Raw genomic sequence first — 17,586 nt, 5'->3', positions numbered from 1 at the left:
CCTCTTTTTCAACACGTTGGGCGGTGTGTGCACGCGGTGCACAACCTGGCTGACATGAGCACTCTCGCTCTCCTTTCTCCTTCCTTGCCGCTCAGTTGAGTCGGTTCGTTCTCGCCCTCTCAATCTTTCTCGCTGGCAATCACAGTTTACGTCCATGAATATGATTTTTTATTTGAATACGAAACAAAAACACAGCCCTTGAAATGCACTACAAACAATGCACCTGCACCACAACTATACAATTGCCGACATGTGCATCTGAATTCCTGCAAACACACAACCGCACGCACGCACTCATGCACGCGCGCGCACGCACACACACACACACACACACACACTACACACACACACACACACACACACACACACACACACACACGTGCGCACACACACACACACACACACACACACTACACACACACACACACACACACACGCGTACACACACACATGCACACACAGCAAACATAGTCATAAGGAGCAAATCACTCAGGAAATACAATCACTCAGAGTAAACACTGCCTCTCTGCAATATTTTTCATACACAGCAGCACAGCAGTCACTCAAATGGTCCTCTTTCACTGACCAGCGGGGAATATGTTCACAAGCTCTGCAAATGACCCAGGCCCACCCTGGTGTGACACAATATTTACACAATCCATATTCACACTGCTATCATGGATGGTACAGTACATATAGACTGTACTGTACATCAGCTTCTATTTCACACATTACAATCTCTGTGTGACCCTTATGGGTCCATTTGTCGTTAAATGACCACCCCAGATTTTATTACTTGGCAATTGCATGATGCTTTTCATAATATCTGCTGAAGAAAGTAGAACACTGTAAAATCCTCACTGTTAATACAGTTGGTAACATTTTTACTTGCTCTTCGAGCTACAAATGGATACATTAAAACTGCAATCCGTAAGTTTCATATCCTAACGGAGACCAAATGTCTAACAAGGCAGAATCCCTGCTTGGCCAGGGGAGATATTGTGAGCTTTGGGTAGCACTACTTATCAACCGGTACGTGTCCAACACCCAACATCAGGGGTTAAAAACAATGCAGATGTGCTAATTGTTGCACATTGTGTTAGGCTGTTAGCACACTCTACAATACTGATTGGATAACATAACACTGATTTAAAAATGTATTCCGGATTTCAGCTTTAACACCGAAGGATTTTAAAGTGAAGGCTTGCTCTATGATGCAAAGCCAATTCTTTCGAGCCACAATGGTCGCTTTCAAGTACCGTTTGTTACACTGGCATTCACCGAGGCAAGCATGTTGTTCAAAAGCCACATTTTGCAGAGTGGCATAAACATTAAACGACAACCCTACAATGCACAGTAATGAATTAGATACGAGATAATAGCAGCCTTCGCGCAAGGTCATTGTGCCGAGCCCGTTCGCCTGTTGTTGTGACTCTGAGTAATTCTCTCCCCGTCTAACTCAGGTGCTTAACCAGAGTTTTTTCCTTTTAATTTGCGGGGCAGGGCCGCTGGGGGCTGCGTCTGTAACGGGATTAAGACAATCTGACGCTGAGCGCCATAATCAAATCTTGCACCTCTGCGCGCAGCGCACGAATGTGCCGCCCTCCCCAGTATGCTATCCTTTATTGATGTCACATAGCTCTGCGTTCGTCTTCTGACTGGCTCGCCCCAGGGTCTCCTCTCCTGCATATCGTCGCTGTCGGGTGGAAACCTCGTCCATCTCCAAGTTTCAAATGTGTACGTTCTTTCGCAAAGTAAAGCCCTGCTTTATCATACAAGGCTGTCGCACAAAAGTAGTGAAAACAGCAGATCTACAAGCACACAACACCTCGCGGTGCGAGGCGTTGTGTGCGTTTTAAAATGATAAATGCAAAACAAACGGTTTTGGACATACAAGGTTTTCACCCGACAACGACGATATCTTTCCTCCCTCCTCTTGAAACATAAAGGCTTCGGTGACTGAAGACAATGAGGGCGGACTAGTACTGTATGTCAACAGAGTAGCATAGCATCTGCAGGCATGCCATAAAACAGCAGGACCTGTTCTCAAAATATAGACTCCACCAATGTTGAACTTTGGTTAAACCTCGGGGTGTACAGTTACCTGGGCATGCTGATACCATACAAGTCCAAACACTGTCAGTCATCTTCATCGGTTGCTTCTGTGCTCTGTGAGTGAAGAACTTGATGTACTATACAGTCAGTGGTTCCATTCACTCTCACTGTATGACGGGAGAGCTCTAACAACCACATTTTTGGTGTGATGGATTCGGCCAACATATAAATAAAAGTTATTTCTCAGAAAGTAAAAAGGCTGCATTCGTGTTATATTATCCTTGATAAGTTATGTAGCTCCAAAGAAAGGGATAGATCACCAGGGACCGACTGGGACTAAAATTCAGCCCTGGCATCTTGGCCAGACCAGTCCCCACGACCAGCGCGCGCAGATACTCTACCGACTCGTCGGATCGAGGGCAGCACATATAAATACACAAGCTTTTAATACCTCAACTTTTACCAACATAAATGATAACTACACAACTACACAATCCATAAATTGTGTAAGTTAGCCTACAGTTCTCACCACCAACAAGCGGAGTATGAACATGATTAGTGCCAAAATGTGTCAGAACTTTGGATAGTTAGCTATGAATGGAAAAGAAGCATATTGATCTGAGAATTGGACAAACAAGTTGTATTTGATTGCTCAATATGCAGTAGGCTAGGCTACTGTATGTTACTGTCTTTTTTTTCACCAGCCCCCCGGCCCCCTAGCCTACCAGCCCACCGGGCAAATGCCCTGTATGCCAGAAGGCCAGCCTCCCCCCTGTAGATCACCAACTAACATCAGTGTAATCTGAGTTCCCAGAAGTTCTTTTTTTCGCCTCTAACATCAGTGTAACACAATTGATGACAAAAAAAGTATATCACACCTAGTTTTTCTTTATATCTCGCTGTATATCTTTAGAATGTGATGTGTCTATGTACTAAAAGTGTGATTTTGACACCATAATGAGAGTGAATGGAATAGCTACTTCTCACTTACAGAATTGGCGGACACTATTTGGACTTATATCACGCCTCTACTCAAGTGCGCATTGAACGTGTCAAAGTGAAACACCATTAACCAACTTTTACTGCCAACATTCATTTGTATTGAACAAGCGCGGCGAGAGCCTCGTAACAGTTTGTAGGTGTGTGTGGTGGCATAGCGCTTGTCAGTGGGGATGAGCAGGGGTGTCACAAGGGGGGGAAAAGTAGGAGTGAGTTACTTGGGCCTTAATTATGTTATACTTTAGTTATTGAAAAATAGCAGATATACAAGCTCGAGCTTGTAGATTTGCTATTTTTGAAGTCGTGAAAATGTGTGCAAATCTTTGAATATATGTATTTTTTTAAGCAAACATTTGTAACTCAAATTTTGCTTCTGGGGGGTCCCTGGAACTACATTTTTTGAGATGGGGGTCCGTGGCCAAATTCCTATCATTTTGGGGGTCCTTCACATGAAAAGGTTTGAGCACCACTGACAGAAACATAGGTTTTTCAAAGACTTTTTCAAAGACTTTTTTCACGATTTTTCAAAAATAGCAGATCTACAAGCTCGCTGTGAGCTTGTAGATCTGCTATTTTTCAATAGTTAACGCACAAAATAACGTGTAATAATGTGTTCCCAGTCTAAATGGGGGGCCCGCAGTGAATCCTTGTACCCAGGGCCTGGAATTTGGTGTGCTTGTCAGTGGGGGTGAGTGACTGTGTTTCTAATAATTACCCATGGGAGTGCCCACGCCGTAGGCTTTGGAGTCGATGAGGCCTCCGATCTGCGTGAGGTTGCAGTTGCGCTGCGTGACAAACTCGATGGTGGTGGACTCCATCAGGAAGGCGTAGTCGGAGGTGAGCACCCGGTGAATGCCGTCGTCCACGTTCTTGACCATCACAGAGTGCCTCCGGCTGCTCATGAACTCCCACATCTTATCGTACGTGGAGATCTTGGTTTTCTATCGGGGGGGAGACAACATAGGATTGCAATGTTAATCATAATAAGCACTTATACCTGTACAATGTACACATGGAACCGACCAGCTGTCTTTCAGTCCTGTTTATGGATTTATCTTTGTGGCATGTTTTGTTCAATCTTGAGAATGTTTCGTTAAAGGGAACGTCCAGCCTAATAATAGCATCACAGGTTAATTGGATATGATTGTACAGGTCCGTTTTGAGACGAGACTGTTAGGCCCAGACTGGCTATCATCACCAGAGATTCAAGACGATTCCTGGTGACCTTTGCCTTTCAGTGAGTAATCACAAGCATAGAGTGGCTTAGATCAGTGGTTCTCAACCTCTGGGTCGGGGCCCAGGGGGGTCCAGGGCTGGTCCCCAAATGATTTTGGGGGGTCCCCAGATGATTAGCTTAATGTAAAACATTGTTTTCAACAGTAAACAAACCAACATACAGTATACTGTAAGTGTATAGAGGGTATCTGCACATTTCTAAAGTGGCAAGGACTTTTAATATCCTTTTAATGCCTTTAACATAAAGCATTGGCCATATTGTCAAATATTAGTGGTAGAAATGGTCAAAATAGCCAATCTACATGCTCACAATGCCTCGCGATGCTCATCAGGGTGGGTGGTCCCCAGTTCAAATATGATTATCTTGGGGTCGTGGCCTGAAAAGGTTGAGAACCACTGACCTAGATCACCTCTGGCTGGATCCAGGGCTTACTGTAGACGTATCTCAGCTTCTAGCACTCATTGACAGGCTGCTGTCAGTAGCTGACAGGTAATGAATGGATGGGTGGGTTTGTTTTGCTTCAGTGCTCGCCTGCGGTGAGCCAATTGGTCAAACATGCCAGCAGTCCACTCGTCTTGCGATGCGATTGGCTAGAAAAACACTGTCCTTCCACTCACCTTGCTATGGTTTCATTGTGCATTATTATAGTCTTGTGGATAGACAGACACTGACTGTAGCACCATTTATTTCATTGCCATCTATTTATTTAACGACCAAAAAAGTACAAAGTGATGCGAATATTATGATTAAGGTTACAAGACATTTGGTACTGATCGTTCCAGTGGCTTCACAGACAGACTGAAATACCTTTTTTTCTAGACAGCTAAGCTTAAATAAAAACTGAAAGTAAAATATAGACTTTGAGAGTTCAATGGGGTGAGATTATATACTGCACATAGAAGAAAGAAGAAAATAGACATCCAATTGTCTGTGTGCTGTTACACACATGGAAAGGTTGTCTGTTGAGGCTATGTGGACGCATTGTTGGTATAAAAAAGAGCACACTGGTATTGATCTCTGCAGCTCATCTATGGTAGATTGCATCTGTGTTGCGACTGGCAGTGTGGCCTGGCTGGATGCGAGACTCCCATGCTGAATTGCTGCCCAGTTTGGCCCTGAAGACTGTGATGATGTCTCGAAAGGAATCCTTGAGCTGCCCCATAGACGGTGAATAACCCATTTAGAACGGGTACACATTTTGTGTGTCATTATTTTATGCTTTAACTATTGAAAAATAGCAGATATACAAGCTCACAGCACCGAGTGCCACGCTGCGAGCTTGTAGATCTGCTATTTTTGAAAAATTTGGACCCGATTCTATAAGTGTCTTTTGAATCCTTCTAAGATTTTTTTTGAAAAACCTATGTTTCTATGACAGCAATCTGGTTAGCCATCGTCAAAGAAAAGGTCCTTTTCACTTAACTGGAGCTCAGTTAGTCTGTTCTTGAGAGACTACTATGTCAGTGGTTCTCAAACCTTTTCATGTGAAGGACCCCCAAACTGATATTTATTTGGCCACAGACCCCCATCTCAAAATATTTAGTTCCAGGGACCACCCAGAAGCAAAGTTTTAGTAACAAACGTTTGCTTTGAAAATACATATAGTCAAAGATTTGCACACATTTTCACGACTTTTTCAAAAATAGCAGATCTACAAGCTCGCAGCGCGGCACTCGGTGCCGCGCTGTGAGCTTGTATATCTGCTATTTTTCACTGGTTAAAGCATTCAATAATTCTAGGCCTAAATTGGATAATGGAACGCCTCACAGAACACTATGACAGAATCCATGGTGATTTTACCGGGGTGTGTGTGTGTGTGTGTGGGACTATTTCTGTTTCAGCGCCGCGAGCCGTACATTCAGATAAAACTCATTTTGGATGTAATATCTCAAACAAGAGTGCAACCAGCCCCACAAGGTCAGTGACTAATTCAATGTCAATGTCTGCGGGAGACAGTTGTCTCGTCTTGTTTTTTTTTCTTTTCTGCGGCGGAGGAACTAAAGGTTAGCATCTGTTTAAATGCGTTGCACGCCGCCCAGACCAAACCACAGCGAACGCGGCGAGACAAAGACATGCAGTGCACACACACCACATCACTCATTTAAATACCGCCGATGCCTTCGGCTCCAGCCCGCCGCCAGTGCCTGAAGCAACATTTACCTTCAATTACTTTCCAAATGTCATTAGGATACATGTCATTTAGTTCCGCAAAACTTTGCCTTTGTTCCCTCAGCACCGAATGAATCGCCCGGCGGTTGTTATCTCTTGTAAAGTGAACGGAGATGAAGCCAGAGCTATGAGCTATAATGGCCACACTGGCATATACTGTATGGTACTGTTAGTAGAAATGACTTCCACGAGATGCAATGATCCCATCACTTTCCAAATGGCTGCCATTACAACATGCTGCCGTTTTATGCTATACAGCAGCAGTAGAAAAGTAACATACAAAAGAAAAAAATATATATTTAAAATGTAGTTTAGTCATAGTCTTTTGAATAAAATGTCATTTAGCCTAGTTTTAGTTCGTTATCTAAAAAAATGTAAAATCTAGTTTACTAAATATTAGATTTTATTCGACTAAATGTGTAGTAATTTCTTGCTGTCAAAGAATATTTTGGCAGGCCTTGATAGCGTCATAATGGCAAATTTTACATTTGGTTGCATGCTGAAAATAGACGTGTTGTAAGCTTGTAGATCTGATGTTTTCAGAGCGCAACACCCGAGCGCAAACATAAAATGACTTATAGTTCTCTTGGATCTCTTCTACACTCGTCCCTCCCTAACATTTTAGTCTGGTTTTCTGTTTAGTCTCAGTGTTAGTCATCATAGCTTACAGTAGTTTTATTTCGTTTTCATTTGGTTTTCAGTGTGAAAAAAGGTAGTCAACGAATATTTGGGTCACGGTTTTAGTCGACGAAATTAACGCTGGTAGTGGCGCTTCACCTCCTGGCACCTGTAATCTCAGTGAAAAAAGCCCCACGAGTGTGAATTACACACAGAGCGACCAGGCTTTGAACGTTACATTTTTGAAGCCCATTTGAAACCTAATTAAGTCACATCTTCAAGGTCCTGCCCGCCATTATTGTGCGTAATGACTTTCTGTGGGCCCGGTCGATATTTTAGATCAACTGGGTGATTCGCGAAGTGCCTATCAGAATCTTTCGGAGTCACCCTTGACAAATCAGGCGATTGAGCATGCAAGCTACGGACTGCTGATAAGGCGAGAGCGGCATGGCGGCTGTGAATGGCTGCACATATCCCCCTCCCTCACATACACAGACACACACACACGCACGCACACACACACACACACACACACACACACACACACACACACGCGCGCGCACGCATGCACGCAAAGCCGAGGTGGGCTTCCCTCTGCCCCCAAAGCTGATTATACAACCCATATTATGAAAGATGCTTTGCAAAGGCAGTGGGTCCAGAGTGTGAATGACTGTCAAAGTGAAACCACCAAACAAGCCCCGGCATAATGCACAGCACTGCTGGATGCGTCGCCATCATTTCTGTTTAGACAAAATGAGTCAGAACATTCCAGCTGGCAATGCTGTTTTTTAAACAGCAGCCCCTTTGAAAGTAATATGCTGCCGTGGAGCAAAAAAAATAGGCTTTTATTGCTTTATTTTAAGGGAGAGAAGGGGGAAAAAATCCTTCTCCATGTCTGGCTCTCTCTGTAGTTATCACCTGTCTGATAACGTTTTCATCTCTCTGTTGCAGAAGCACGTCTTCCTCTCAGAGGCTGCAGTGTGCAATTCCCAGGCTCCCGCTAGGAGCCGGAGCTGATTAGAGAAGAAGATCTGGCTAATCCTTTGATCATGCTGAAGTGGCCCAAGATTAGCGGTGCTATACAATCTAGCTATACCGCCGCATCCAGATCTGTCCAAAGGATTTTAGTCCTGTGTTGTATATACTGTAGCTACACAATCGCTTTTTGGAGAGCGAGAGAGAGCGAGAGAGAGAGAGAGAGAGAGAGAGAGAGAGAGAGAGAGAGAGACAAGCCTTACGCCCAGTCGCCCACGCTACACTGGCTTATCGAGAGATTCACAAACACAAAGGCCTAAGCGACGATTGGTTGGGTTCTAACCATGAGTGAACAATGTGGGGCGACAAAGAGAAAACGGGCGCGTAAAACCAGTGTCGCCCCCGATCAGCTCAAGACAGAGAGACTGCGAACAAATACTCTCACTCCATTACAGCCGCTTACTGGCGGCAAGTATTCACCAGGCATCTTTTTGGTTTGTGGACGAGATGATCCGGTCTCGTTATCTTTTCTGTCAACAAATATTCCACATGCAGCAAACACAGCTTTTTACAGACCTCAGTTTGAACCGTAACTGCACTATAGTCAATGTTGAAATTGATTCAGGCTTTCAGATGCCTCACACCCGGGAAAGACAGTAAATGATCGCAAAGAGGGCTTTATGGGACCATTTCACACCTACTGTGTGTTCTTTTCTCTGAAATACAAGGAATAACAGAGGCCAACAAAAAGGGATGAATAAATAAATAAATGAATCTTCTGGCTAAGAAACATACTCTGCTGCATCCAAATGAATAACGATTGAGAAGAAAATGGAAATGAGCTGGTACAATATTAAAAGCAATGAAGATTAAATAGCTATTTGGCATATGTGGCTTTATATTTCCCAGCACTTGCATTCCGCTTACTGTACAAACGGCACATTCAAAAACCCATACAACAAGCACAGCATTCAACTTCAGACCCAAACTTCAGGGGGCGGCATAGCTCAGGGGTAGAGAAACCGGCATTAGAGCACGAAGGCTTCCTGAAGGGTTCCCAGTTCGAATCTGGGCTGGCAGGCTCCCCCTGAGTTAAAGGACAACTCTGCCCTAAATCACTTCTAGGCTCATTTTCCTACTTGTATAGATCCCAAAAGACTGTCCATGGGGTCTATTAGGCAGAAATGCCCCTGTTGTCCAGTTTCCCCAGCCGAACGCAGCAGCTGTCATAGCATAGAGTGGAGCCTATAAGCCTATTACTTTTACACTATTTGTTGTGGTCAAAAGTGATTTTCTTGAATGTGTTACTAGTTGTCATTACAAACACATCCATGCCTTGGACACAAGGGTCACCACAATCTCATAAATAATGTTTTGGGGTAAGCATTCGGCACAAGTGACAATCAAAGTGACTGTACTGGCCAATCACAGGGCATCTTTTCCGGGACTTGGCAAAACACATAAAAGCATAACATCCGTTTAACAGAGTGCGATGGCTTGTGTGGGACAACGATGGATGTGTTTGTAATGACTAGTACCACATCCATGAAAAAAATTAAAACACTTTTGACCACAACAAATAGTGTAAAAGCAAAAGGCTTATATAGGCTCCACTCTATGCTATGAGAGCTGCTGGGTTCTGCTGGGGAAACTGGACAACCGGTGCATTTCTGCCTAATACACCCCATGGACAGTCTTTTTGGATCAATATAAGTACTGTAGGAAAATTTGCCTGGAAGTAATTTGGGGCGGAGTTTAATGTCGAAGAGTCCTTGAGCAAGACTCTGAACCCCTATAGTTGCTCCCGGTGAGCAGGTTGGTGCCTTCCGTGTATGAATGTGTGTGTGTGTGTGTGTGTGTGTGTGTGTGTGTGTGTGTGTGTGTGTGTGTGTGTGTGTGTGTGTGTGCGTGTGCGTGTGTGTGTGAATGTAATGCACAATCTATCGTCACTGTCGGGTAGAAACCTCGTATCTCCAAGTTTCAAATTTGTATGTTTTTTCGTGTTTTTGTATGATGAAGCCCTGCTTCATCATACAAGGCTTTCGCACAAAAGTAGTGAAAACAGCAGATCTACAAGCACACAACGCCTCGCGGTGCGAGGCGTTGTGTGCTTGTAGATCGGCTGTTATCACTAGTTTAAATCATTTTTAAAATGATAAATGCAAAACAAACGGCTTTGGACATACAAGGTTTTCACCCGACAACCATGCTATGTAAAGCGCCTTGGACAAAAGCGCTATATAAATGCACCATTTAACCACGGAAATTCCCCTCTAGACCTCATGGGTCAACTCTGAGAGCTATCGCAAGAGGAAGTTAAAGTTGAAACCTTTGAAAATAAGAAGCTAATTGTCCCCCCCCCCCCTCTCCCCCCCTCTCCCCCGGGCTCCTCTGAGTCCCGTAAGGAGGTTCCTTGGTCAGCAAGTCGTGAGGATCAGGCATAACAACTCACAATAACTACGGAGGCTTGTGTCCCGGCCAACGCACTGCAGAGTCGACAACAAAACAACAAATCAAAACAAAATTGGACTCCGGTTACCTCGGGGATCAAGGAACAAAACTGCGCGGTAATCATAATCATCCCTGGCCCTGTAAAATGAAACGCTTATAAAGGCTATAGAATACGGCGTCATATTGGGGCGCTGACTGCGGAAAGCAAAGGATCTTGTTAAGAGGTGGGAAGGCTACGAGCAACTTTAGGTATCTGCCAGAGAGTGTGAGAGCAAATTTTGATTTAGTTTTGGTCATAGTCTTTTGAATAAAAATGTCATTTAGTTTTAGTCATAATTTAGTCACCTGAAAAGTATTAGTTTTAGTCAATTTTTTGTCGTCTAAATATCATAAGATTTTAGTCGACTAAATCTGCAGTTGATTTAGTCAACTGAAATGCATTTTGGCAGGCCTTGATGGAATTGTAATGATTGATTTTACACTTGGTTGTGTGCTGAAAATAGCAGATCTACAAGCTCACAGTGAGCTTGTAGATCTGCTATTTTCAGCACGCAACACCCGAGAGCAAGCAAACATAAAATGACTCTCTTCTCCACTAGTCCCTCCCTAACGTTTTAGTCTAGTTTTTATTTTGTTGACGAAATTGTCAACATTGTAAGTCTTAGTTTTAGTCATCACAGCTTAGTTTTTATTTAGTTTTTATTTAGTTTTCGTCAGTGAAAAACATTTTTCGCCATAGTTTTAGTTGACGAAATCAACACTGCTGCCAGAGAGTCAGGACAGCTGGAGTCAAGACAGACCCGCTGCACTGAGTGATTCTGGCAGAGAGAGAGAGACGTTAGAAATTTGTTAGCTTCATCATAAACATGCACACAGATTGTAAGGCATATCGTATGCTGATAACATGCGCACGGCACCATGCATCTCAATTCAGCATCCCCCCACCCCCACCCCCACCCCGACTACAGTATGTGGTGTTGCATTTCACTATTTCATCAGTGTTCATTTTGCAAATTTAGATACAATTCAGTCATAGTGTTTTGAATGAAATGTCATTTTGTTTTAGTCATATTTTAGTCTTCTGAAAAGTTTTAGTTTTAGTCTAGCTTTTGATGACACAAAATAGCCCATCCAAACTCACAGTGCAGCGTTGTGAGCTTGTAGATTAGCTATTTTCAGAGCGCAACACCCAAGCACAACCAAACATAAAATAAAACAATGTATCTTTTAGTTCTACTGGATCTCTTCTCCACTAGTCCCTTCCATAACATTTGAGTCTAGTTTGTAGGCCTACAGTATTTGTTGACAAAATTATCAGTATAGTTTAGTTAGTGGTTTTAGTCCTCATAGCTTAGTTTTTATTTTGTTTAAGTGAAAAAATGTAGTCGACAAAAACATTTCGCCATAGTTTATAGTCGACAAACTATTACTGTATTCCGTGCATATCTATGACATTTGTCTTCTCTCCGGGGCCACAGTATGAGGATATTATTGAGTCGCGAGAACATTTTCAAGGGCCCCATGCATAGCATGACATTAGCGGTGTGGGAAACATTGATCCGGCTAATCAGGTGAAATGGAGGTTAATGTCATTCAACGGGCCTTCATCACCTCTGTCGTCACTGCTAATCGCGGGGCTTGTGATGAGCCGGGAGAGGACGGGACATGATCTGACGTCTCACACCGAACGCACACTCTCACCTCTAACCGTCAATAAACTAATAGGGATGGGATCAGCTTTTTTACATGATAAAACCTGCATCAATGGTGCGACTGAGAGAAAGAAGAGAGTTATGTGTACTGTGTGTGTGTATATATAACCTTGAAACAACTACAACACAAACGACGCAAGTCTCTGCCGTTCATCTTCTATGGATATTGCTTACCATATTATTGTCATTGTCGGGCAGAAACCTTATATCTCCAAGATTCAAAATAGTAAGTTCTTTCGTAAATTAAAGCCCTACCTCATCATACAAGAGTGTTGCTCTATACTGCCTGATAGAGGAGAGAGGAACTGGTTGGAATAACGTGTTCCTTCCACACGCTACATCCAACCGGGGACCCTTGTCAGGTGAAAAGAAGCGGATTGGACTCCTCATGCATAGAGGTCAGTTCGTTGCTCTCCACAGGTTGGCAGAGGGAGTTTAGCACCCAGGATTATTAGACAATTGACACTGGTTGAAAAAATGGGTTACAAAAATCCTGGGATAAAAATTTAGAGAGAGATACAAAAGTGTTAGATCGAAAATATCAGATCTATAGGCACAATGCCTCAGGGTGCGAGGCGCTGTGTGCGTGTAGATCAGCTATTTTAACTATTTTATATCGTTTTTAAAATTAAAAAAGGAAGGTTTTGGACATACAAGGTTTCCACCCGACAACGACGATATATTCTTTACTATCTATTATCTTTATACAATGTCGTTCATGCTGTATGAAAATACACTATGTATGTTTACACTCGCAAGCATTTGAATCCCCCTGATATGTTGTTTTGGTTTGCATCTTGTTGTTTCTGTATGTTAAGTTGTTAATGAACCGTTTAGTATGCCTCTGTATGTTGTTCATTCATTGTTTTGTTGTGCTGATGAAATGTTCTGTAGAGCACTTTGGTACAACAAAAGTTGTTTTTAATTGTGCTTTACAAAAAACATGATTTGATTTTGATTTGATTCGTAGCTACAGTATGTGTAGGCTATTTACATTTGTTAGTCCATGTCAGGGTGCTTACATTCTCTTCTACTCTGTGTGCGGGTGTGGGTGTGCGTGGGCATTTTTCTTTTTACAAAAACATTTACGTTTATATTCCGCTATATTAAAAGGAGTAGTTCGCTCCCAAAATGACTTATTTTCTTATTTTACTTATTTTCAATTACACACCCCATGAACCCTTGAATTCATGGATATTCTTTGTTTTTTTTGTCGCATTCCTAAGCCAATAATTGGATGACCGGGTGGCTGGTCAATAGGAGACCCAATGGACTCTCCTAACTCCGCTGGTCATCAAATTATTCGCTCAGGAATGTGACAAAAACAACTAAAGAATACCCATGAATTCAAGGGTTCATGGGGTGTGTAATTCAGTGGTTCTGAACCTTTTCAGGCTGCGACCCCGAAAATGATCATATTTTAACTGGGGACCCCACCACCCTGAAGAGCACTAAGAGTTGAGGCATGACATTTTGTATAACACGGTTCTATTGTGAAAATAGCAGATCTACATGCTCACAATGCTTCGCGTTGCATGTAGATCGTCTATTTTCACAATTTCTGCCTCTAATTTTTGACAATTTGTCCAATGTTTAATTCTTAATCTTAATGCGAATACGTTTTACTTGTACTCAAGCACATTTCGAATACCGGAATACAGGTATTGATACTTTTACTTAAGTAGGCAACAAAATGCGCGTCTTCTTCCACCACTGGCTTGTGTGTACTGTATGCGTGCGACCGCACGTGTGTATGTGTGTGTGTGTGTGTGTGTGTGTGTGTGTGTGTGTGTGTGTGTGTGTGTGTGTGTGTGTGTGTGTGTGTGTGTGTGTGTGTGTTGTGTGTGTGAGGTTTTGGCTGGCCATCCCACGGGAGATGAGTGATTCTGTGCGCAGGTGGGCCAGTGAGAGATGAAGCACCCCCCCAGGCCCCCCCCCCCCCCCCCCCCCCTCCCTTCCCACTAACACATTCTCCTTTGTTACGCCTGTCAAGATGCCTTGCTTGCCAAAATGTTTTGCATATTTTCCAAAGGGCCGTAATCAAAGGAATCCAGATAGCGGAGAGAGGGGAAAATAGCACACAGTTTTCTGTCATGACAAACAACTTTCTTCCTTTTTTTAAGCCTTTTGTTCGCACCAAATTTGACACATACTGTTTACAATACATCACTGACACCAAACACAAGTGGCTATGAAAGGGAAAGAAAAAAAAAACACAATCCCTGCACTGTGACTCACCTCACATATTTGTAGCTAATAAGCTCATTGTGCGACAAAAGAGACGTGATTGTCATCGCAGTGGAGAGTTGGAAAACTACTACTGGAATCTACTGGAATTTACACCTGTGGTTCCCAACATGTGGGTCAGGGGCCCACCGGAGGGCCTGAGCATACTGCAAGTGGGCCCCCACATTCATGGAATGTATTTATTTAAACCGTTAAGGGAGTAGGAGCAGTAAGAAATTACTTAATTAAATCGCAGCCAATAATTTGATGACCGGTGGATAGATGCCAATGTAGGAGACTCTGCAAGTCTGCTACTGGAGAGGCCGGCAGGACTGCATAAAAAAAAGAAAATACGATTTCTTTGGGGTGAGCTACTCCTTTAAGTACAGTACTCAAGTGAACAGTTACTGTCCACCGCAGCAAGCGGCTAAATGAACACGTAGTATTTTTAACCGTGCGCAGGTATCCATCGATCTGCCTGTCTGTAGAAACGCTCTAGGACCAAACATCTAGCATCTGGAGGACTCCCTGCTGAGTACCCCAAGCCTCCAGGACTCTATTAATCTTACTGTACAAATAATATAGCAAGCCAGAGAGATTTGCCATGAAAGGGAATGCGGAAGCATAAAGTGCGGCTGCAGCATAAGAATATCGCCGTGGTCGGGTAAAAATCTTGTATGTCCAAAACCGTTCGTTTTGAATGTATCATCTATCTATAAATGCGACAAATCTCTGTCTGTCTGTCTGTTTGTTTGTTTGTAATCCGCGTATCTCGAGAACCGTTCGTCCCACCGGCTTCAGATTCGGCACGCGCGTTCCCCGCCGCCGCGCGGAGTGCAGTGCCGGGCCTCGACCCGACCCGACTCGCGGTTTTCCGAAACCGGCGCGAAACGTTCGGAATCTCCTTATGCGGAGCTGATTGTTGACATCAGGCTGTTCCGGAGGAAATCGGCGCAAGCGCTGACTCATTGTGACATCACTTCATAAAAGGCTCTGACATCACGTACACCACATGAGTCAACAAAAAATGCCATATATGGGCATACAACACATGAGTCAACAAAAAATGCCATGGTTACGTATTCTGATGTTCCTATGCATAGATCTCCATAGCGAAACGTTCGGAATCTCCCATAGATCTCCATAGCGAAACGTTCGGAATCTCGGAGAGATACAGAGATATGTGCATACAATGCCATGGTTACGTATTCTGATGTTCCTATGCATAGATCTCCAGATACAGAGATGTCCATATATGGGCATACAAGCGAAACGTTAGATCTCCTATGCATAGCGCGTTCTCCATATATGGGCATAAAATGAATGCCCCCATATATGGGCATAAAATGGATTGCAGACAGACAGATACAGATATCTCCATATATGGACATAAATGGACAGAGGCAAACAGATGGTCAAAGATCTCCATATATGGGCATAAAATGGACGCAGACAGACAGATACAGATATCTCCATATATGGGCATAAATGGACACAGGCAAACAGATGTTCAAAACGGGTCCTATGACAACAGGTATAATGAGGTTTGCATTAAAGGGGGAACTGGCACTGTGTCTGCAACACAGTTGGAGGCACAGACAGATACTCCATATATGGGCATAAAATGGACGCAGATAGACAGATATCTCCATATATGGGCATAAAATGGACCCAGAACTATAACTGCAGTAATCTCCATATATGGACATAAAATGGACACCGACAGACAGACAGACAGATGGTCAAAACGGGTCCTATGAAAACAGGTATAATGGGGTTTGCATTAAAGGGCGGGCATAAAATGGATTGCAGACAGACAGATACAGATATCTCCATATATGGACATAAATGGACAGAGGCAAACAGATGGTCAAAGATCTCCATATATGGGCATAAAATGGACGCAGACAGACAGATACAGATATCTCCATATATGGGCATAAATGGACACAGGCAAACAGATGTTCAAAACGGGTCCTATGACAACAGGTATAATGAGGTTTGCATTAAAGGGGGAACTGGCACTGTGTCTGCAACACAGTTGGAGGCACAGACAGATACTCCATATATGGGCATAAAATGGACGCAGATAGACAGATATCTCCATATATGGGCATAAAATGGACCCAGAACTATAACTGCAGTAATCTCCATATATGGACATAAAATGGACACCGACAGACAGACAGACAGATGGTCAAAACGGGTCCTATGAAAACAGGTATAATGGGGTTTGCATTAAAGGGCGGGCATAAAATGGATTGCAGACAGACAGATACAGATATCTCCATATATGGACATAAATGGACAGAGGCAAACAGATGGTCAAAGATCTCCATATATGGGCATAAAATGGACGCAGACAGACAGATACAGATATCTCCATATATGGGCATAAATGGACACAGGCAAACAGATGTTCAAAACGGGTCCTATGACAACAGGTATAATGAGGTTTGCATTAAAGGGGGAACCGGCACTGTGTCTGCAACACAGTTGGAGGCACAGACAGATACTCCATATATGGGCATAAAATGGACGCAGATAGACAGATATCTCCATATATGGGCATAAAATGGACCCAGAACTATAACTGCAGTGATCTCCATATATGGACATAAAATGGACACCGACAGACAGACAGACAGATGGTCAAAACGGGTCCTATGAAAACAGGTATAATGGGGTTTGCATTAAAGGGCGGGGCATTCATTCCCTATTTACATTCTTCCGAGTTGGCCAGGTCGCCGACTAGACGCTGGGCCGCCCGAAGGGCGGCCCAGCTTCTAGTTTTAAAAATGATTTAAACTAGTGAAAACAGCCGATTTACAAGCACTGCTTGTAGATCTGCTGTTTTCACTACTTTTGTGCAACGGTCTTGTATGATGAAGCAGGGCTTTACTTTGCGAAAGAACGTACACATTTGAAACTTGGAGATACAAGGTTTCCACCCGACAATGACGATATGGTCTCTGTGAGGGTGGGAACCTCATATGTCCAAAACTGTTACTTTTCAGGATTCACATTTTAAAAACAGCAAAAGCAGCAAAGAGCGAAGCTCAAAACGTGTTTCGAGCTTCAGGATCTGCTACTTTTATGTAACGCTGTAGTATTATCAAGTAGGGCATTCATTTACGGAAAAGA

General features: G+C 43.3%; 1 protein-coding gene across 2 annotated transcripts in view; it reads right to left on the bottom strand.

The window, feature by feature from the left end:
- grik2 (glutamate receptor, ionotropic, kainate 2) overlaps positions 1–17,586 on the bottom strand; it is a gene marked incomplete at both ends in the record, with an annotated part of 235,751 nt that overhangs the window by 20,763 nt on the left and 197,402 nt on the right. For both annotated transcript variants that reach the window (XM_080737324.1, XM_080737325.1), the window contains one exon: positions 3,770–3,995. In XM_080737324.1, coding sequence (XP_080593450.1) covers positions 3,770–3,995 — 226 coding nt within the window. The remainder of the gene's footprint in view (positions 1–3,769; positions 3,996–17,586) is intronic.

This window comes from Nannobrachium achirus (genome assembly GCF_963921795.1).
Source record: "Nannobrachium achirus genome assembly, chromosome: 2".
NCBI lineage: Eukaryota > Metazoa > Chordata > Actinopteri > Myctophiformes > Myctophidae > Nannobrachium > Nannobrachium achirus.
Note: the sequence above shows the minus strand (reverse complement) of the source record. Positions and strands in the feature narration are given on the sequence as shown.